At 44.0% G+C, this 23,306-nt stretch overlaps 1 protein-coding gene across 1 annotated transcript; it reads left to right on the top strand.

The window, feature by feature from the left end:
• The first annotated feature begins 584 nt into the window (after positions 1–584).
• On the top strand, positions 585–22,380 carry LOC136638540 (FRAS1-related extracellular matrix protein 1-like). Its single transcript, XM_066612581.1, is given in 14 exon segments — positions 585–612; positions 615–1,048; positions 2,212–2,413; positions 2,947–3,091; positions 10,552–10,681; positions 12,560–12,632; positions 13,886–14,035; positions 15,268–15,506; positions 16,126–16,173; positions 18,062–18,217; positions 18,704–18,832; positions 19,136–19,251; positions 20,971–21,056; positions 22,145–22,380. Coding segments are annotated over 14 exon segments (2,136 nt in total). The 3' UTR covers positions 22,345–22,380.
• Positions 22,381–23,306: the final 926 nt, after the last annotated feature.

The raw sequence follows: 23,306 nt of genomic DNA, 5'->3' as shown, positions 1-23,306 counted from the left end.
GCATCTGTTAAAATTGTATGTGGTTAAAGAAATAATATTCTGAATTAATTGGAGTATACTCCAACTGGCCCTCTCAAACATGTGGGAGAGTACCATCTGAACTGCCCCTCTACACATTAATTAAATACTGCAGGAAATCTCCTCAGGCTTGTATGTAACCTATGCCTCAAGCACACTTCCTGGCAGTAGATTGTGTGAAGAACATACAGTGTGAATGAGATGGCTATGAGAACCAGCCCTTAGTGTTTAAAGCTACATGTGTAAAATGATTACCAGTTCATTTCTAGTACAAGAAGCTGCTGAAATGAAATTTCTGCTTAATTCATTGATCCTTTAATTTGGGCCACTGAAAGAAACAGAAAAATTAAAATGTGTTATAGTATGTACATATCCTCATAATTGTTTGCACAATTTGTAGTGAGTTAGTTTTATCATAAATCTTCTGTGTTTGACTTCTGAGACTTTAGAAGTGAGTCCAGAGCCTCACAAGAGCCATCCTATTGGAGATTTAGATTTGATGTGTATCTTGGTTACTTAGAGGAAAGCCCTTTAGTAAAGGTCTCTGTTATATTTCATTTCAGTAGATGGTGAAACAGGAACACATGCTGAAGGCTGCTTGCCTCTTTTTGCCAGATTCACCATCAGCAATGGGCTAAGAAGTAAACATGGGCAGTTTGAGATCATCCTGGAGACCATAGACCGAGCCCTACCCACATTGGTCAAGAATGAGGGATTAAGATTACTTGAAGGTGGTATGGCATTCCTTTCTCCAGAGATACTACAACTTTCAGACCCAGATACGGCTCCAGGAAATCTCTCCTTTCTCCTAGCACAGCTCCCACAATATGGTCAGCTCTATAACCGAGAGTTGGGACTATGGCAGCAAAGCTTCAGCCAACAAGATGTGGACAGTATGAATGTTGCCTACAGACATGGAGGAGGGGATTCTCGGTTTGACAGATTTACATTTGTGGCAACAGATGGAGTGAATCAAGGCTTTATTGTAAATAACAAGGTGCAAGAAGAGCCTGTGGCATTCATCATTCAGGCAAGTTACACACACACACACACACGCACACATTCAGTTTGCATTCTGACTTCTACTGGAAATCCTTCCAAGGCTTATTCATGTGTGAAAAGGGAACAGATCTCAAACAGTCTAGTGTTCCATCCCCCTGTGTTTTTACTTGCTCTGTGCTGGAATGCTCTCCTCTATTCCAAGATGTGTTTATTTACAAGATTGATATGCTACCTTTCCTCTTAAGAACTAAGGGGTGTCCAAGGCACCTCACAATCCATAAATACACAATATAGTCAATAAAATATAACAGATGAAATACAACAAAGAGCTGGAATACCGCAAAAACCAGGAATACAAAAACATTAAAATGCAGCATATATACGTATAAAGAAGGTAGAATAAAAATGGGGGAATGGCTTATGGGGGGACCACTAAAGAAAGAAGGTTGACAAACTAAAAGGTCTTCAGTCTCTATCAGAAGGTCACCAGGGAGGAGGCAGTTCTTAACTCTGTTTGGGAGGGGGTTCCAAAGTTGTGGCACCACCACAGAGAAAGCCCCCTACCTTGTTGCATCAACCTGGTATCAATCAGTGGTGGCATACACAGGTGGATCCCCCCAGATGATCTTGGAAGATAGATGGTCACATGGGGAGGAGCTGCTGTGTTGTCCTGTGTTTTGACTATTACATGTCCCATTTTCATATGTTTATAGAAATCAAGGTGGCTTTGACTGCAGTGCTTGAATACCAAATCTCATGTTTCTGTGTCATGGTTGTTTTATTTTGTTATATAAGTCCCTTGTATTAATACAGTATTCTCTTGGGGTATACAAATACTCCCCTTTCAATTTTTCTAGAAATCAGACTGACTTTCATTACATGTGTGCCAAGTTCCAGCTTTCTAGTCAGTGTAGGGCTTATTTAATTTGGGAACTGCATTTGGGATGCAGTTCAGTACCCCTGTTTTGAGTGTAGTGGGCTAAGACAATGGTTCCCAAAGTCCTACTCAGACTGGTTCCCCTGGTGCAAGGGGAGGGCACCAGGATGCGGGTCTCTTGTTATCTGGTGTGCTCCCTGGGGCATTTAGTGGGCCACTGTGAGATACAGGAAGTTGGACTTGATGGGCCTATGGCCTCACCCAGTGGGACTGTTCTTATTTTAATAATAATAATGTTCCATATTTGCTTTCAGATGGATAGCCCAGCAAAAATGGCACCAGAAATTGTCTACATTCATAGTGCTTCCAATGTTGAACTTCTGAAAAATGGCCAATATGGCATTTTTGTTACTACCTGGTCGCTAAAGGCGTCTGATTGTGATACAGATGATGACCAAATCATTTTTAAGATTTTACAAGGACCTCATTATGGCTACTTGCAAAACACAGCAACTGGTATTGTATCATACCTGTCACTTTATTTTAATATAGCTGAAGATAAGCTTGCGCAATGTGGTACAACAGCTTATATCTCTAATTAAGTAGACTGCTTGCTAGAGAGTTTTGCTGGGAGGAGTGATCAGGAAAGCAAACAGATATGTACTCAGAATTCTGTATAAACCTGTAGAAAAAAGTGCCATGAAGGCTTACAGAATTGTACATGTGAGATGTTTCTGAGGGTTCTTAGTGCTAAAGGAAGGAGATAATGAAACACCCAGGCTTAGCCCAGTGGAAAGGAAAGCAGCTGGAGACTGGTCCAAACAGCTAGATGAAAACCACTGGGTTTTCACCTCCAATTCCAGAAGTCCACAATTTCGGCTCAATGTGATGCATTTTTGGGAAGGGTGTATCCCCACCATATTTCTTCAATGATTTCTATTCACTAATCAATACAAAGTTGCAGTCAGTAGGAAACTGTTAATACGTAGGCCTTTCCTCCTTCTACCTGTCTCTTTTTGGAAGAAATTTTGTTTCCCTTGTGTTCTCAGGTGGATTCATTCAGGAAGAATTCAGTCAAAAAGATTTAAATACCAAGACCTTACTTTATGTCATTGATCCTTACTGGGAGGGGAATTCAGACAACCTGGAGATTCAAGTCACTGATCCTGATGGAAATTCTGCTGCACCTCAAATGTAAATTACCACCTTCTTTTCATTTCTATAAACACTTTGGTGCTTTGTTCATGGCACCTGCTTATTTGACTTCTTCCTACAGTCAATGTGCTGACACTTTTGGAGGAGAAATGATGCAGTCACTGGGTCATAGGACTTTCTGGGAATTGAGAGCAAAACAGCTAAAAAGCAATAATCGCAGCAATTTTGGAGGCAAGGATGTTTGGTATCTGCGAGTTTTTGCTACATTTATGTAGCACTTCTGGACTGCAATCCTACCCATACTTACCTATGAGTAAGCCCCACTGAACATGAGATTTACTTCTGAGTTTCTTTGGAAGAGATTGCAAGAACACATGCTGGTGCATCTGTGTCCGAAATGGGAATGCTGTATCCAGTGGGAGGAGGGAGAAATTGGGGGCTTCAGCAGGGAAAGTGGATTTAAATCCCCTTACCCCTCTGTAAGCCTCCCAACCCACAATGGGTCTCCTTGGATCTGCACTAGCAATTTCGCTAGGACAAGTCCGAGAAGAGAAAGGGTATAGGGAGGCAGCAAAAATGGAGGGTAGAATCCAGTGCATGCCGTCACTGCCGAATCCACCTGCAGCCTCCCTGCCATTGTTATGCCATCCTCCCACCTGGTTTAGCCCTCCCCCTGCTCCAGTTCTGCTTTCCCCTGCCCCTTCTATCCCCTTCATGTTCATACCTGCCCTTGCAGGCAGCTGGTGTTCCTCCAGTGGCTGTAGGAAGGTTCCAGCCTTCATGCTCGCACGCCTGCTTTACAGCACTTTTACAGCACTTTACAGCACTTTTGCAGCTATCAGCACTGGCGGAACAAGCATTCCACCAATGCTTATAGCCCATAGGATTGGGCTGTTGGATCCCCTTGTGAGAACATGGCACGGGCAAGATTCAAACCAGGAATTTCCTGGTTTGTAGTTTAGTGTTTTAGCCATGACCTGACACTGGTTCTCTCTTTTCCCTGTTCAATGAAAAATTGTGTGTGTGTGTGTGTGTGTGTGTGTGTGTGAGAGAGAGAGAGAGAGAGAGAGTGAGAGAGAGAGAGAGAGAGACTTTAAGTATAGGAAACTTGGAACAACTAACAATTAATGGTTGAAACAGTGCAGCACAAGAATGATGCACAGAGCAATCCTGTCTTGCGCTGGAACAGGCAGGCCAGGAGGCCTGCGCTGTATCCAGCCAAGATTGGGACCAGAATTGGCTCAGCCAGAGGCAAAGGGTTCCCCTTACCCCTGGGTAAGCCACCATAGCTCCCAGCTCAGGAGGTTGTACGAGTCCAAGGAGAATAGAGCAGCTTGAAGCCGCCTCGTGCTGCTCGGGGAACGGGGTTGGGATCCGGCATAACTGCTGGCTCCCACCCTGCCTCCCACCTGCTCCCTGGAATGCCCTCCCTCCGCCCTTGCCCCGTCCCGGAGTGCCTCCCTCCCACCTCCTCCCCGGCCTCTCCAGACCCCTGTGTCAGCCGAGCTCAGCCAACACAACCTTTCTGACACAAGCTGCCATGGAAACTGGATGCAGCCTCTGAGCTGCAGCACACCTCCATGTGCTGGCGTATCTTCCTCCCAAGGAGACAAACGTGTTTTACAGCACGTTTGCGATCATCCCAGCCTAACACAAGGTTAGGATTGCACCCTTATTCAGGTATTTTCTATAAGTCTGAAAGGTTTGAATCCCTCACTTTCCCATGCCCTATTCATATATGTTCAACCTTCAAACCTGTTTTTATTACTGGAAATCAGCCCTGGAACTTTTGTAGTAAGTACTTGTTTGGTGCTAATAAAAGGAATTAGTAGATAGTGGCTTTTGAACTTTGTTCTAATGGAAAAACCTACTACATGTTGCATCTGAGGCATGCTTGTAGCAGCAAACTTCTCCAAACCTCCTCAGCCTGATAGTCTTCTGCACCCCCAAAATACACTTCTCTGGAGGGTCTGGGAGCCCTTTAAAGCAGGATTCTGTGGGGGCACAGAGGGCTCTAGAGCTATGGGAGATCAGCTATTGTTGTACCCTTGTGCAGAGTGCCCTCTGTTTGCAAAAGAGCAGGTGGGGAGATAACTCTTTGGGTTATTTTGTAGTGGTTTAACAGTATGCATATGTGTGCATCTTATGATAAATTAAACACCATAGTATTGCACTGCTGAGTTGCAAATGAGAGAGTTGCCTTCAACTTTCCGCAGCTAGAGGTCACTGTCGATCTGGATTGGTAACATGTCCCCAATAAACAGAATAATTTTCAATTAGGTCTTGAAAGATCCAATTCAAGCTAAGATTTTTTTTCTCTTCCTGGTAGTGTTCCTAAAAGAATAGAATGAAGTATATTTAATTTTTACAGACTGGTATCCAACTGCAAACCTTCCCTTTACTGTGTTAGGGCTCAATCCTATCCAACTTTCCAGCATGGATGCAGCCACAATGCAGCCCCAAAGTAAAGGAACAAACATTCCCTTACCATGAGGAGGCCTCTGTGACAGCCCCTCCACTGCAAGGTGTAGCACGTACGCTGTTGGCATGGCTGAATCCATGCTGGAAAGATGGATAGGATTGGGCTCTTAGTCATGAACAAAACAGGAGCACTGCAAATCCAAGTACAGCCCAAAGTGATTGAGCAGCACAGAAATTAGTCATAATTTAAAAAAATATCAAGTGAATCCTAGCGAATTTGTGGCTAGATGAGTTTCTCATTGGAGTCACGGACTTGTTTAACAGCATAATCCTGTGCATATTTATTTAGACTATTTGCAGTGGGTCGTTCTCCCAGGGAAGTGTTCGCAAATTGCAGCCTAAAAATCCCTCTTTACAGTCGTCCAAGTTTAACATCCATATCTGTAAGAGGTACTTCTGTCCAGGATTTTTTCTGTTCTGCGAAGTATGTGGAGATTCATAAAATGATCTGCATGTATTTATAACAGCTTTGTGCTATATCTTTACTTCAGCCCATTAGGAATAGAAGGCATGTGATTAAGAGTTACTTGACTTCGTATGTTTAAAAAACAAATGGCTTGCAGTTAAACCAAGAATATAGTCAAATTCTATTCCATGTGCATGCCTGGAAATGTTGCATTATTCTTTTTCAACTTCTTAAAAATTGAAATCTGATGATCCTTCAGCCCTGATATTTGGTGTAATTCAGCCATACATCTGGGAGGAGGAAAATGGATGGGCATAACTGAAGTTTCAGTCATGCATATGTTCACCGCCTGGTTTTGACAGGGTGGGCAAACATTTTGACCTGAGGGCCACATTGAAGAATAGGAAGTGTGTGGAGGTTATAATAGAGAGATGCCCTTTACACTCTCACATAACACCAGAACCAGGGGACATCCACTAAACTTGAGTTTTTTGAGAGTTAGAACAGACAAAAGAAAATATTTCTTTACTCAGCGTGTGGTTGGTCTGTGGAACTCCTTGCCACAGGATGTGGTGACGGCATCTGGCCTGGATGCCTTTAAAAGGGGATTGGACAAGTTTCTGGAGGAAAAATCCATTACGGGGTACAAGCCATGATGCGTATGTGCAACCTCCTGATTTTAGAAATGGGCTATGTCAGAATGCCAGATGCAAGGGAGGGCACCAGGATGAGGTCTCTTGTTATCTGGGGTGCTCCCTGGGGCATTTGGTGGGCCGCTGTGAGATACAGGAAGCTGGACTAGATGGGCCTATGGCCTGATCCAGTGGGGCTGTTCTTATGTTCTTAACTACAATTCCCAGGAAGCCTTGCAGGTTTCTTGTTATCTGGTGTGCTCCCTGGGGCATTTGGTGGGCCGCTGTGAGATACAGGAAGCTGGACTAGATGGGCCTATGGCCTGATCCAGTGGGGCTGTTCTTATGTTCTTATAATTACCATCATAACATTGATTCTGGCTTGGGGGGGGGGAAGCTTTATATTCCATTCTTTTTTGAACATACAACACTCACGACCCACTTTTCTAGTTGGGTTTTTGTCGGCACTTAGTTTTAATTGGAGGAATTCTGGGATAGTGAAAGAGAAACTTTTCATTTCTTATTCTTGCTGTATGTTTTTAGACCTGCACTGCTCCCAGACAGGAATTACACTTGCTGAAGTGCTCATGCTCAGCCCTGACACGATCAGTCAGCACTCTTCTTTATACATGCACTGAGTCTGGGAGCAAGGATGCTACACTTGGGCAGTTAATGCCAGTTTCAGTGTGTGGATTCAAGGGAGAAAGGTCTGTGAATGTAGACAGGGAGCGGTGGGGGTGGGGGTGGCGATCTGGTCCCTGGGCCTTACTCTGCCACATCTGATGTAGATGAACGCTGAAAAAAGACGGGGAAGCAAAGTAAACTGTTTTAGTTCTGGAACTGAACAGTAGATGTCTCTGTATTCAGAGGCATCTGTATTCAAATAATTACAGCAGTTTCTTACACACGTTTTAAATTAAAGGATAATTACTTTTCAGGGAAGCGCTGAAAAGTTACATGCCACCATTCGCGTTGCAGGCATTCACATCTCAGAGTTAACAACGTTTATAATCCATGGGAGTCACACCACAGATCATTGGCAGTCAACCTATGACACAGGGACTGCAGGTGACACAGGAACTAGTACGAGATAACAACATTCCTAGATAACTGAGATGCTCCATAAAGCAGACCTATATTCTGAAGTGCCTCTGAGGGGCCGCCCTGCTGCCCACACCTGGGCTCAGCAGAGTTGACCTAATAATGCTCCATGGATCCTGCTCCTGACCTACATTGTGGCGTGCACTGGAGTAACACGGGGCACAAAGGGCATATGAATTTTTCATAAGAAAATTTGTTTAGGGTGCAATCCTAACCCTTTATGTCAGTGCTTTCCAGCACTGGCATAGCGGTGCCAATGGGACGTGTGCTGCATCCTGCAGTTGGGTGTCACTCACAGAGGCCTCCTCCAAGGAAGGGAATGTGTGTCCCCTGACCTCAGAGCTGCATTGCCCTTTTGTCAGTGCTGGAAAGCACTGACAATAAGGGGTTAGGATTGCGCCCTTAATTATATAATTTCATTATATTTAATGATGATGATTCAATATCAGTTTTATTTAGCCATTCCATTTGTATTCCATCCTCAAGGCTGTCCCATCCATGAAACTAGCTGTCGTGGGTTGCCTCAACAGCAGACTGGGGGGAGGCAGCAGACTGCTGCCTCAACAGCAGCGGACTCTGGGGTCCAAGAGGCAGTGGATTTGGGCTGCCTTTCACCCCAGGTCTGCCGCCACCACCATTGACTCCCTCCAAACTTCTGCTGATGCAAGCTGCAGTGATCTGCTTCCTAATCATTCCCCTCCTTGCCACGTTCCTTACCACATGCTGCCATTAAACCCAGAAGTGTGGAACTTTGCGTTTTGTTTACAGAGGCAGATGAATAAAGGAGGTCCTTCATTCATTCTGTCCATGTAACTAAAACCAGAATTTCCGTGCTTCCTGGTTTGATGGCAGCAAGAAGCACAGTAAAGGGTGGGGGGGGGGGTGTAGCACAGAGGCAGCAGAGCTGAGATGGCATCAATGGAGTTCTGGGTTTCATCACCCCTGCCCATTCTTTCCTCATGGAGATGCGCAGTGGCGGACTTACACAGCCCCATGCTTGGGGCAAAGGTCCACAATGCCACCTCCCCTTTGAGATGTTGCTCCCCCCACTCACCACAGTGAAACAGAGCCTTGCGCGATTCCAGGACCAACCGGGGAAGCATTCTGAGGCTTCCCCACAGTCTTAAACTATATTTCCGAAAAACCAGAAATACAGTTTCCAACTACGTCGGGTGCCTCAGTGAGGCTTCCGGCACAGTCCTAGAGGTGCATGGACTCAACATCCAGGGCATTTGCCCTATTCGCAAAGCATTAGGTCCGCTGCTGGAGAGCCAATCAATATAAATGATATTTTTGCTACTCTGTCTTGCGGCTGAATGGTTTAGACCGTACCAGGGTCACCCAATGTGCTTTCATAGTGGCTAAGAGGGGGTTTAATTTAACCCATTTTTGCCCAGCCCACAGGTGTACACATTTGGTCCCTGTTGTGTATATGCAACATTGGGCAGAAATGGCTTAATGCAGGTTTCCCTGGTCCAGGGTCAACGCTCATTACACAACCTCAGACCTGAGATTGAAACTGCAAGGGACACTTTAAGTTGAAACAACCCTATAGCTTGAACATTAGAAATTGGCCAAAAACCAACACTTTTTCTGTTAGGTAAAGTGTTTCTTTTGTGACTGCCAATGATCAAGGTCATTATGACTCAGCTAAAATATTGGGAATTCAACACAACCTGGAGGCAGATTTCTGTGGCTAGCATGTAACCGAAGGCACGCATTTTTCCCAGAACTGTTTTTAATATCCTAGCATCAAGGTAGATGAGCATATTTAATATCTGCTGAAATCAATTTTCAAGTGTCACAAGATGAACCCTAATTATCCAATTGCTGTGCAACCAACATCCATATTTTCCGACGTGGAAAGCACTTCCCTCTGGGTGAAGGTGGAGTGACTACCTAATTAGGCTTGCAGAGTATACCCTGTAAAAATGTGGAACAACCAGTTAGCAAGTGTCCCCATTGTTTTTCAATATTTCAGACTTGTGAAATCAGCCGCGACAAGCTCCAGAAATAAAGCTGGGCATGGGGAAAGGGGAATTCATTTGTGCTCTTTACATGACTCACAATTATCTTGAGTTAGTTGCTTAGGAGTCACCAATTCCTCCTCACATTTGAGGAGGAGTTGGGTCAGATCTACCCTTCAATTTTGTACATTATCTTTGCTCTACATTATCCATTACATTACTAGCTGGAACCTTTGAGTTCTTATCTAGAAGCTTACAAACACAGTAAGCTGAAATAATCATTAGTGACCGTTTAGAGTTTGCATCCTTATATGTATGTGTGTTCCTAAATGCCCCCCCCCCATCCCAAATGCATAGGAGCAGGCTGTTATTAATCAAAAGAGAACCAAATGTATTCAGTGCATGCTCAGAGATAGTTTTATCTGTATGAATTTATACAGGGATGGCTCACCCAGCCAGTCAACAAGTTACCTCAAGGAGCAGGGTAATTGGAGACAGCCAGCTCTGCCTACTTGCTTCCATTGCTCCTCTTCCCCCCCCCCCCCACTGCCTGGATTGAAAAAGGAAGGGAGCATGCTTCAGATCCAGGGAGCAGGAGGGCAGGTGTTGACTCAGCACTGGGTAATGGGGAGCAGCATTTGACATGCAAATTCAAGCATCAGGAGGTCTTGGGCTGGCTCTGAATTCATATCACACTTCCAGGACTGAGTTTTTCCAAGAAAACACATTCAAAGTTCAGCTGTGATAAGCCTTAGCTCAAATTGAGTTCTGCTTGTGCCTCTCCAGACTGGTTTCCGACTTAGCACGATGACACATTGGTAGAAAAATTCTGTTTGCACAGACAACAACCTGCCTCAAAATGCTTTCTTTCATCTCCTTCCCACCCTCCCCATTCTCTGCCTCCCATCACAGCCTGGAATTCAAGTGGTCGAAAATTGAAATGCAACAGCATGTTTATGAAGTGTGTGAAAATGTGGGAACGCTGCCTTTGAAGCTCTCCCGATGGGGGCACACCGTGGATTCTGCCTTTGTTGCAGTGAAGGTAATATTGTAACATTGTGACTGAAAATGAAAAACAGATTAAGGATTTGTCTGCATTGCAGACATTTCCTGGAGCTCCAACTTGCCCAGGGGTTGCTTTTCAGAGTTTGTATGATATTAGGTTAATACTAACAATAGCTTAATGATACAATAACTCTGTATTTACACAGCCGTGGCGTAAACCCTGTCAAAAGAGCTGTCTTCAGGCTACTTTGGTTTGGTTTCATTCCCTGATACAATTGGGAAGGGGTTTTTTCTTGTCTCCCACCTAGGGCCAACGTTAGATCTAAAAATCTTTAAAAAGTTACCTCCCATAAGCTTGCGGTTTTGTCTTTGTTTGGTGCCTACCTTTCAGGCCTCATAAACACAAGTACTTTCTGCTTGCTTCAGGATAGCTGCCATGAAGGAAAGCCATTCTGGCTTTTGCATGGAAGACTTACGCCACTGTATAGAATACAGTGGGAATAGCTTTATCTGTTTATTTATTTTCCACATTTCTATACTGCCCTTCCTCCATGGAGCTCAGGGTTGTGTACATGGTTCTTCCCCTTCTTTTGACTTCACAACGACCCTGTGAGGTAGGTGAGGCTGAGAGAAAAGTGACTGGCTCAGTGTCACCCAGGCTATCATGGATATTATTCTCTCTCCCTTGTTGGGGGAAATGGCCACAAATATTTGATTGTATGTTCCTGCATGTGAGCTGGAGTCAAAACTGCATTGCTTTCTTCTTCTGGGAGCAAATACATGATCAAGGAGTTAAAGAGTTGTGGCTGTTATGCTTGCTTACCCCATTTAATTCCCTTGTGTCACATTTTATGGAGATATTTACTGCTGGCATCCTGATGACACCAGGGAAAATATTTTGTGGCTTAGACTCCAGCTCCTCTGTGTATTTCAAAAGCATGCTGCAGTTTCATAGGAAAGCTATCAAGAAACTGCCAGGGGAGATTAAGAGCTGATTTGCATTTTACAAGAGGGCTTTTCTGAAAGTGTGACTACCTTGCTTCCTATGTTACAGAACAGAAACAGGAAATTAGGGGAGCATGAATCATTTTCCATATGAGGAATGCCTTAATTGGGGTTGATCCTAATACAGTTCCATCCTGAGTTGGACTTACAATCTGGACATTTCGGTTCCCGTGCTTCCTGTAGTAGTGTATTTACGCATACAGCAGCGGTTTCATGTAGATTAAGAGCCCAATCCTATCCTCCCCTCCCCTGATGCAGCCATGCCAAAACGGTGCAAGTGGCATCCAGTGAGGGGGTAGTTGGAGGGCTTATCCTTCTGTAAGCCTCCTGCTTGTCTATGGGTCTCCTTAGACCTGCACCAGCTCATTGGCTGGCCCAAATCCGAGGCGAAGAAATGGGTGGGCAACCTTGGAATGAGGGGATAGGATCTGGCACTCACCATTGCCACTGGATCCACCCTCTCCAGCAGCCTATCCACCCCCACTGCTTACCTGCAGGCAGTGGTGGCAGCCACTCCAGATCCCACCACCATGCTCAAAATCTCCAGGGCCTGCCTGGTGGGGTAGAAGCATGTGGTGCTGCACACGTTAATAAGGGGCTGTTTATGGAGACTGTAAAGCAACCCCTTCTGCTGGAATGCTAGTCCTGGCAATGGGGGTAGGATTGGGGCATGATTTTGCTACATAGTCCTGCTTCTATATTTGCAACGACACCTGATTCTGGAGTGGAACCCAGCATCCCTGCTCCCATTCATGCCACCCCTGCGCCAGGCCTTTATTCAGACAAGCTGCAGCAGGCAAGACATGACGATGTGCAATCCTTGCAAACGTTTCAGACCTTTCTGAATTCTGGAGATACTTAAAAACCTTGCCTGCTAAGATGGTGTTTTCTTACCATTTTTCACCTTTAGGTGAATGAATTGACTGCTTCGTTAGGAAAAGATTTTACAGTAGCTCCTTCCAAACTTATCCAGTTTGATCCAGGTAAGGGCTCCATAACTGAAGGTCTCTAACTTTTAAATTGAATTATTTTACTAAAAGAGATGAACAGGAAGGTATAGGGAAAATGTAGTTACAATTTGGGCTCATTAAAAAAGATCCCATTCTAGAGAATTGGCTGAAAACCAAGCAAGGAGGAATCCTTGTCAGGTGCTAAGAGGAGCCTATGCATCCTTCCATTTGGTATTCATGAACTGGGTGGGGAGGGCAGAAATGGGCAAGAGGAGGGTGGGCCAGAGGGAGGATCTTGTCCAGGAGGGGAATGGGGGCAGCAGCAGATTCTGCCGCTGAATCCTATGCCCCCTCCCTAGCCAGAAAGCCCAATATGGGCCTCTTTGGCTCTGTACCAGCTCCAAGGAGACCCATTGCTGCTGGCTGTGTTCTACTCAGGGTAAGACAGCAAATGTTCCCTTACCCCAAGGAGACTCCAGTGGCTGCCCTGGCCCCATAGGATGCAGCGGCAGCCATTTTGGCACCGCTGCTCCTCTAGGCTATGCCGGATTGGGCTGTTACTACACTAATAAAAACTGTTTATCTTCCCTTGATATTTCTCTGATCTTTCACCCTACCTCCAAGCTTGCTTCTAGAATGTTGCTTTAGATGAACCTCAGGGACAGTTTAGGTCTGCGTGGGGGCCACCACTTTTTGCCCTCTCTCCCTGACAAATGTTTGCTTCCCTCAACATTCCTGGGATTTTTTTGCCTCCAAATTTGCTCTGGTGTCTGTGACAATGATAGTCCCATTTCATTCTTCTTCTCTTTTCAGGTGTGAATGCACTGTAGTTACCATTACACATAGCCAATTAGATGCTAACAGACGAAACTGCCATGTCCAGACCTTGAAAACTGAGCTAGCTGTCATCGATGATTGGCAATCACAATATTTCAAAGCAGCCATGAATTCTCTACAATTTAAAAAACAAAGAGCACCTCTAATTTCTTTTTTTAAATGTCCAAGAAGATCCAGCCCCTTCCCATACACGGCATGCTATTATTTCCCTCTATAGAAAACAGATCTTTGTTACTGTGTGAATGAAATCATCATTGCTCAGGAACAAATTTGGTCTTTCGTTTGTGTTATTTGGGAAAACCACAGGAGTCCAATCAGTGGGCAGGAGTACAATGGCACATACAAGCCAGTCTGTTGTAGCTGTAGACGTGCTAATTAATATATTTCTTCGACACCTAGGTTGATTGAAAAAGCAATTAAAGTGTAATTAAAATGTTTACTTCTGGTAGGAATGTCAACCAAGATGTGGAATATAGCAATTACCTATGACGGATTAGAGGAAGATGATGAGGTCTTTGAAGTGGTTCTGATCTCCCCTGTGAATGCCGTTCTTGGCACCAGGACAAAAGCCGTAGTGAAAATTTTGGACTCAAAAGGAGGTATTCTCTTTTGATCTTCATAATAAAATCGGGAGCAATCTTGGCTGAGAAGCTACTTATTTTTTTCAACACAGAAATGTTGTTGCTAACACTTACCTTCAGATCAAAATGCTTAATTCCTTTTTTAAAAGAAAATTGTCTTGACAGTTTCAGACCCTTTCTCCTCTGGCATTTTTATTTTTCTACTGCTTAGGAAACACAGCATGAAAGAACCAACGAGTGCACAAGCAAAAGAAAACAAAAACCCAGAAGGCCCTTTTTTCCCCCTAATGGATGAGTTTGATTTTTGGCTCACAGAGCTGCTTCAAAAATAAGCCATGTTGATGAAATAGCCTGTGTGTGCATTGAGCAGCTTTTACTATCCGTGGGTGGAGTTCTTAGAAGAAAAGTTCCTAATTGCTATATTTCCAAACTGTCAAGGAGATAACAAAAATATTGGTTTAACAATAAGTGGTTAATTAAAAAGGGGGGGGTGCTGGGGCTCAAAGAAATCATCTGGTTGTTTGGAATTCTACCTTAAACATCTGTGCTCCTCTTAAGCAGGGAGAGCCATGTATGGAAACAGGGCTCTGTGAGCAGTTTCTTTGCTTATTGCATCTAAACCTGCATCCGCATGACTCTGGTTGAACTGGGAACATTAGTTCCAGTTCTGTACTTCTGAAGCATGCCTGTAGATTAGGGCATGAAGCGATATCATGGAACTTTCCTGACTAATTATCATCATTGATGACAGAGGAAGCACCCCATCATCCAGCAATTTCTCCACCATCATGCATATAAGCTTTTGTGTGTGCTGAAACACCATGTGTGATCTTTCATCCTTAATGTGAGGAAAGACTTCATTTGCAAATTGGGCCTACACATATAGGTGTATGCCTGCCTCAGGCAATGCCATACATGTGCAGGCAGAGATGAGTTGTAGACACGCATTCCTTTCACAGTGATCCTTGGCCAGGATAGTAAGTGAAACTAGCCTAGGTTGTGTTTGAATTCTAGGAAGCAGAATTCTAACGAAGTGGTACATTCTGGGTCTCACACTTTAGATAAACTTCTCAAATTGCTTTTCTGTTGGCAAAGTAAATTGAGAAACAAAGACTTGTTTAAAAGAAGGATAAATCAACAGCAGATGAAAAATCATCCTACTTCTAATGACAAGCTGTTTCATCGCCCACGTCAATTTGACCAGCTAAAATAAAAAGGACTGACCATCTGCCATCTTGTTTGCTTTTCAGGTCAGTGCGGCTCGTTCCGTTCCTCAGGCCAAAACATCCACAACTTATGGATGAAAGGCACATTGCTTCCAGTCTCCTCGGGCTCCTCATCATCTTCCAGGCATGGCACCGTTCACTTGGAAGGAATCCCACTGCCCGCTTCCAAAGAGGTGGTAGTGCAGACCAGGGACAAGCCACCGGAATTCAACTCTGTGAACCTTGCAAGGAACAGGCAAAGGGCCACTGGAAATGGCCAAACAGTAAGTATTTGTCTCTTGATCAAAGGTGAGTAGGAATTATTTGAAAGTTGTACATGCTTTTGTGTTAGTGTTTCACGTAATTTACAGCCCAAATACCACCCTTGCTGAGACAGATGCATCCTCTGGGGGGCCAGTCTCTGAGGTCTCCTCTAGGTAATGGAACATTTGTGTGTAAGCCTCCACTGCCTGCATGGGTCTACTCAGACATATGCTAGTGATTTAGCTGGCACAAGTCAGAGTGGACCTGGGAAGGTGGATTGATGTTAGGAAGGAGTATAGGATATAGGTGGCACTGCTCTACCTCTTTCCCAGACTCAAACCGCCCTCTTCCCTGCCTCAGTCTCCTCCCCCCTCCCTCCCTCTCCCTCCTAAAAAAGGTTTTTACTTACCTCCTGTTTGCTTTCGGGTCACCCCCACCTCACCATGGGATGCAGCATGTGCCTTTTTGGCATCCACTGCATTGGTGCTGGTGTAAGGGATAGGATTGGGCTGTTTAATTCTTATTGAATTTCAGGTTTTCACTGAAATTCACTGCCAGCACCTCACTAAACTGCAAAAATAATATTTTGTTTCTCTTATTCAGGCATGCTGTGAACATTGCACATTCTTTTCCTTTCAGGTTCGTCCTTCTTCCGTGTTTAGAAACAGCACCAATGTGTTTTTTAAAGTAAGTATTTGTCCCTTATTTGTGTCATATCTGTTCTATATGCATCATTAATTATTAATTCCCATTATGCTTTCTCTGTCTCTTCAAAACACACAAACCCCCCATATTCCCTTGCACTTTTATGTTATGCTCAAACTACACATGATGGAAGCAGACCTATGTGTTTGAACAGGGTCTCCTGCTCCCAGGTGGGGTGGGGAGGGGAGGGGGAGGGTTGGGGACCTGATTTTTAAGAGCAAAACAGGAATGCAGGTGGAGTTGACAAAATGCTCTCTTGAACTGTCATTTTACCCTTCCTTCCCCCATGTATATTTCTCCCAGATAGGCTCCAGTACCAGAAGTGAGTCCAGCTGAAGGAAAGCTAATGACCCAGGGCTAGGAGAGGGGGGTAAAGGGGGTAATTTGTACCCAGGCGCAGGGTGAAAAGGGGAGCCCAGGAGCTAAAGGAGGGGGCCCAGAAATTTCCTGGGATCTGACATTTTCCTATGTACTCAGACTTGTTGCCTGCACAGGATGCTGGGGACATTACCACGAACATGCAGCTGCAGCTACTGGCAAGCCATATATGCTGCTGGGCCAAGGAATGCATACGTGACACTCCTTAACACAGTGTCAAATCTGGGAGGAAATGGGACAAGCTCTTTGGCTTGTGGATCTGCTTACCATGAGGGAGTATATATGAGTACAGAGACACAGCTGTAAGACTATAGCTACTGCAGAAGCAAGTTTTCTTCTGGACAGGACACTTTCCATTCTTGTGTGAGCTTAAATATGATGGTGCTGATTGTCTCTATTTAAAAGATTTTAGAGAGATTTAGGAGTGTATTTGGTTTTCATATTAGTGTGCCTAGCTACTGATGCCACATAGGTGGGTAGACCTGGGCTCCAAAGTCTTTTCCAGCTGTCTCCACCCTCTCCCCACCCTGTTTTGCCCCTCCCTGCCCCCATTCTGCTCACGCGTCACCACCCTCCCCTGCTCTGTTTCACCCCTCCCTCTTTGCACAAAAGAAACTTTGTACCCCCTAATAAAATTCCTCTCGGAGGTCCTGTCATGGCCCAATCCTACCTAACCCCCTGAGTGGCAATGCAGCAGCACCAACGCAGTGTCCACTGAATTCCATGGGGGAGTTTTGGCCTCAGGAGACCTTCAGGCAAGGGAACATTTGTTCCCTTTCCCTGGAGTAAGCCCCTGCTGGCCCACTGGGTCAACTCAGACTTGCACCAGTGATATTGCTGGCACAAGTCTGTGTTGACCCATGAAGATGGATGAAACCCGGGAAAGGGTTAGGATTTGACAGCCATCTCTTCTGTCTACCATCATGGAACCAATTCACCCATACCCCACCCTGCCTTGCCTCCCTGCTTGTGTTGGTGGGGTTTCTCTGGTCCCCCAGTGCATACAAGGAGGCTCTGGCCTCTCCACCAGTATGAATGAACTAGGCAAGCAAGGCTGGGAAATGCTACAGAGCAGAGGCAGCCACAACTAGGGAACTGTTCCTTGCTATAGGGACAAATGTGCGCTAAATAGACTACTTTTGTGCACAGCAGCCATCTCTAGTGGCAGACTGGTACCTGCAAAGCTAATCCTCAGAAAAGTGATACTTGAAAGAAATAGCTAAACTCTGCTTTGTAACATAGACTACAGAGAAGTAAGCCACCTGGTAAAGGTGGTGTGGATGTTGCAACTGCATGTCCCTTTGGGTCTTAAAATTGGACTCCAGCAGGCCACACTTTATACAAAACTGGAGAAAGACCGATTTCAACATAAAGGTTGCTGCTGTCACATGTCAAACTCCTGTTTTAGTTCTGTGGCTAAAGTATGTTTGGAGTTAACTGGTGACAGTTATATTTTCTCTTCATCTGGTTTTTATTTCTGTTTATCATCCAGTATCATGGAGTGGCAATGCTAAGAGTGGATGATGACAACCCGTCACCTAACAAAAGCAAGATGGAAACCATGCCAGTGAACAGGAGAAGAGAGCCCCAGAAAAAATGGGCTTTCTCCAGAAAATCTGAAGTTCCACAAGCAGATTCCAGCATTCAGGTACAAAAATATTTCAAGCCGTTTGCTTGCACTATCAATCTGTGCCGTATTGTGGGAAAGTGCAGTACCACTAAGATGGTATCTTCAGTTCCCTCAAAGATATCTATGTCGTATGAACCTGTTGCTCAACAAGATAGTAAAAACAGTAAACTTAAGACAACTTAAGACACTAAAAGACATCAAGTTGTGAGAATTCCTCACTCCTGAATGCCTAACACATTTGCAAGAAGAAATCATGGCTCTATTCAGTGATGTAATTTTTGAGACTAATGTAGTAAAAAATCTATCCACAGACAAAGAAATCTCACTCACTCACTCACTCACTCACTCACTCACTCACTCACTCACTCACTCACTCACTCACTCACTCACTCACTCACTATACATTCTGGTTATTTGGAGAAAGAGAAATAAACATTGGAGATAAGAACTGAAAAATAATTACTGTACAAACTTTTATTTTGCTAATGTTCCATCCTTTTCCAGGTTCAGAGCCTCTCCTTTCCAAACCAATGCACACCAGATTTAAAGGGCCTCCTGCATTTTGAGGAAAACACTCAGAAGTTGTTTCAGTGTGATGGTACTTCCTGGATATTATGGAGTTACACAGACAAGGTAGCAATCTAAATTTTCTTGGGGCACCCAAGCCTTTAGTGTGGATTTTGAGGTATCTTGAAAGTTTGATGTGCCAGAACTTGTTGCACCTGGGATTTTACTGAGACCCATGCTGAGGTGCTAGGGAGGGAAGAATGAAGACATTGTATTTATGATGGGGTTCAAATTCCAAAGATATTCTGACTTTTTAAAAATAGGCTTTTCCCAAATAGCTCTGTTTCAAAAAGTTCTGAAATGTGCTGATGGGAATTCACCTATCACTACTTTCAAAAATTTGACACAAGGGAAATGATTTGATTCCAGGGTGCTAATATGAACACCTGTCCCTCTGGATGGAGCCATCATTATGGAAGCTGCTATATCCCAATCACTGATCAGAAAGTCAAATGGAATGTAGCTGCTCGGACTTGCAGGGAAAAGTAAGAAACTCTGCTTGTATATATCCTTCATTCAGTTGCTAATGCATGCGCTCATTTATTACTGTAGCAGTAACCCTGCCAAGCCTCACAGTTTGAGAGCTGGGCTGCTTTCTTTTTGTACTGGTTCACACACTCTCTTGCATCCTCTTGCCATGGAAGTTCCAGTTCATAAGAACATAAGCAGCCCCACTGGATCAGGCCATAGGCCCATCTAGTCCAGCTTCCTGCATCTCACAGCGGCCCACCAAATGCCCCAGAGAACACACCTGATAACAAGAGACCCGCCTCCTGGTGCCCTCCCTTGCATCTGGCATTCTGACATAGCCCATTTCTAAAATCAGGAGGTTGCACATACGCATCATGGCTTGTACTCCGTAATGGATTTTTCCTCCAGAAACTTGTCCAATCCCCTTTTAAAGGCAATCAGGCCAGATGCCGTCATCACATCCTGTGGCAAGGAGTTCCATAGACCAACCACATGCTGAGTAAAGAAATATTTTCTTTTCTCTGTTCTAACTCTCCCAACACTCAAGTTTAGTGGATGTCCCTTGCTTCTGGTGTTATGTGAGAGTGTAAAGAGCATCTCTCTATCCACTCTGTCCATGGATAGAGTGGATGAATCATGAGCCATTTTAATTAAATCGAGTTTAAATTTAATTTAAGTTAAAGTTGGAGTTTAAGTTTTAATTAAATGAGTTCACTCTTGTCTGGTCTGATGCATTTTACTAAGTGAGAGCTCTTCTGGCCTTGTTATTGTAGAGCTCTCACACTTACATAATTCTCTATATTTTGCCAAGCCAAATGAAAAGCGAATAAATAATCTTAATGTTTGCTCTCTTTACTTAAAAGTCTTGCTGGAAAAAAGCAAAGTTCAGCACAGCCTTGAGTCTACTGATGTCTGTGGACATAAGTATGCTGAATTCTGTGCTGTACTGGAGCCACAGATATTGCAAGAGGATTGGAATGATAACAGTTAAATTGTAAGCAAACAGTTTGAAGCAATTTTTGATACTTCTGAAGAGGTGCCAGTTGAATATGCCATCACTTCTCCATTTGGTTGGCAGAATGGCTTGCAATGTTCAAAGGGGAACTTGTGCAATATCCTCTTATGGTCAGATATGCAAGCTGTCCTCCTTGCTTTCAAAGTTTGTGCATCTCATCTCAGGGGAAGGGTGTAAGCTTACCTTCAGAAATTACATGAAATACAGTAAATGAATGCAAAAATGACACTGCATTTGGATGACATCCCTTCTTCTGTAACGTTGGAAGTTGTACATTCAGTGTCCCTGAAATGGCTAATTTGAAACAAATGTTCAAATGTACTCCTTTAGGAGTAGCTTGCAGAGGGTTATGATCTCATGAAGGATCACAGGTTAGGGTGCTGCTGGCTCTAGCATATATTTTATGTATTGTAGATGTCTAGCATGGCAGATGTCTAGAAGTCTATCAGACCTTTTAGTCTGATACACCACTGCACCCTTGCTTGGGGTAGACAAGTTTTTTTAATGGAGATTTGGTGGTCACTAATTCTGGTGTCCATTGTTCATGAGATACTCATGCTAGAATAAGGCTGCAATCCTAGACACATTTACCTGAGAGTAAGTCCCACTGAATACAGTGGGACTTACTTCTGAGTAAACAGGTATAGGATTGCACAGTTAGTACATGTTGGGACAGATACTGCTTCTGACTCTAAAATCCTCTTTTCATTGAGCCTAGGTATCACAGCAGTTTAGTGACTGTAGCTTCCAAGTTGCACATGCAATGGCTGTGGAATTTAAGTGGAAGGAGGCCCTTTTGGATTGGTACGTATGCAGCAGAATGTCACTTTTTAAAAAGCCTATAGCCAACATTTCCTTCCAAAAGATGTAGCAATAAATAAGGAAGAAATATATTTTATATAGTCATTAGGAAGGTGACTTTCATATGCTGTTGCCATAAAATATTTCCATGCTCAAGACTTCTTAGCTCATATTCCATGGAAGGTGATTTCCTGGACTCCTGGCATTAAGCTTCTAAGCTCACCCGTTCTGTCCTTGGAGCACTTCTCTGGTTTGGCCTTTCTCCCAGCCACTGCCATTCTTCTGGACCTTTTCCCTTCTGCCTAAAGAGAACATGGCTTGGTTTCATACTAGAACTTGCAAAGAGCAGCCCTTAACCAGATGGGATCAGGGCACGGGCCAAACCTCAATGGCTGCAACCAGTTATTGCAGTTCCCTGCTACAGGTGCTGGTTCCACTTTCAAGGCAGTTTCCCTAGTCTAAACTCCCAATTATACATTATAAAATACAATCTATGTTTTCACAGTGAACTATCAAAAATGTAAAATTTTCTTGATCTAAGGGCCAGGCTAGACATTACACAGAATGTGAAACATGGCCCTGAGTGCATATGTGGTTTCAAAATACCAGGGGGATGTGGACTGAGAATAGTGGATGAGAGCTGTGGCAGTGACTGGGGAGCTCTAGTACTTTACCACTATTCTGATCCATATCATGCTCCCCTGTTTAAAAAAAAAAAACTTGAATAGAAGGCTTTTTATCAAATTAAAAGAGCATATGGGGGCACAACATGGATCAAGACTGTTGTGAGGGAAAAGTACTACAACAAAATCCACCCCTTTTACACAGTTTCCTTGGCTTTATTTAAAACACACACACACACACACACACACACACACACACACAGAGGGACATAGTGTGCATTCCATGTAACGTAGTTTGACCCTACAATAATTGTTGCTAGGAAAAATATCTATTTCTCCCTTTCTCAGCTCTCCGACAGAGCTAAGACAGGGAGGAACAGGTAAGAATATTTGGGAGAAGGACATCATTTGATATGAATACTCTGCTGTTCTATAGGCACAATTGTGTTTATATTTTCTTCAATGCAGGTCTGAATGATCAAAGAAATCCAGGCCAGTTAGAATGGCAGGATGGAGAACGTGTTGCATTCACAAGCTGGAAAAGAGATCCTCCTCGCCTTTCAAAGAAAGGAAGGAGCTGCATTTTGGTACAGAGACAGGGAAAGTGGCAAAGAAAGGACTGCAGGAAGGGTAGCGGACACAACTATATATGCTCCAGGAAACTATAAAGAAAGCTGGTACTCAAAATACATTCCTGACTTGTGTTGTGTATGATGATTTTTAAACATATTTATTTGCAGTTGGGGTCCTCGAAGGGTTCAAATTGAGGGGGGGGGAACAGGGTGGGTCAGGTGACCCATTTTCAAAGTTTTATATGACAGGTTTTAAATGTGATTGAGAGAATTTTTAAGACACCTACCTATCTCTCAAGCCAGTATTTCTAGTGCATTAAGTATGAGAATAGGCTTTATTTGCAGCAGCAGAGTTCTTGTCAAGAAGTACAAGATTTGAAACAGATAGTGAAATAACTGGAGGAGAACTGCACAGTGGGTGTGGGCATCAGATTGTGCACTACCTTCTTTGACTATCCTAAGGAGGACACCCCACCTCTCACAAGACCAGCTCTTTGAATTTTACTCTTAAGAGAGAGAAGGATATTCTGCTGGTCAAAACTTCACAGTACTGCATAATGCTGGCTTCAGGCATTTTTGTATTAGAAGCAAAAGCCAAAAGGATGCCTGTCCCTACCACACATGTTTAATGACACACAGAAAGGGGAGGGTGGAAATTAGAAATCCTCTTTGGAAAGGGCCACCTAAAACCACTGCTTTGTGTTGTTTTGTCATGGTGTTTTAAAAAAAATTAAATTCTTGTAGTAATTAAAAGCCAAATATTCTTTTCTTTCAGATGGAATGTAGGTAGAACTTAAAGTGTAAGCTCACAAAATTGTGCAGGACTTGATCTGCCCACAATCTTACTGTAATTTCATTTCAGCACTAAAGAATCACGGCAGAGTTTCTGCTCAGTCCTGTGGTGGCCTTATGCTGATGGATCTCGCGACCTGTCAGTGTAAGGCATCAGCTGCCATTGTGCAAGCTGCTCCAACAGTGGGCTGCTCACTAATGACAGCACGAGAACAGAGAAGCTCTGTGCTGGCAGCAGTGGGCTGCTGAACTCATGCCAGAGCAGA

This window comes from Tiliqua scincoides, chromosome 2 (assembly GCF_035046505.1).
Source record: "Tiliqua scincoides isolate rTilSci1 chromosome 2, rTilSci1.hap2, whole genome shotgun sequence".
In the NCBI taxonomy this organism is placed as follows: Eukaryota; Metazoa; Chordata; class Lepidosauria; order Squamata; family Scincidae; genus Tiliqua; species Tiliqua scincoides.
Note: the sequence above shows the minus strand (reverse complement) of the source record. Positions and strands in the feature narration are given on the sequence as shown.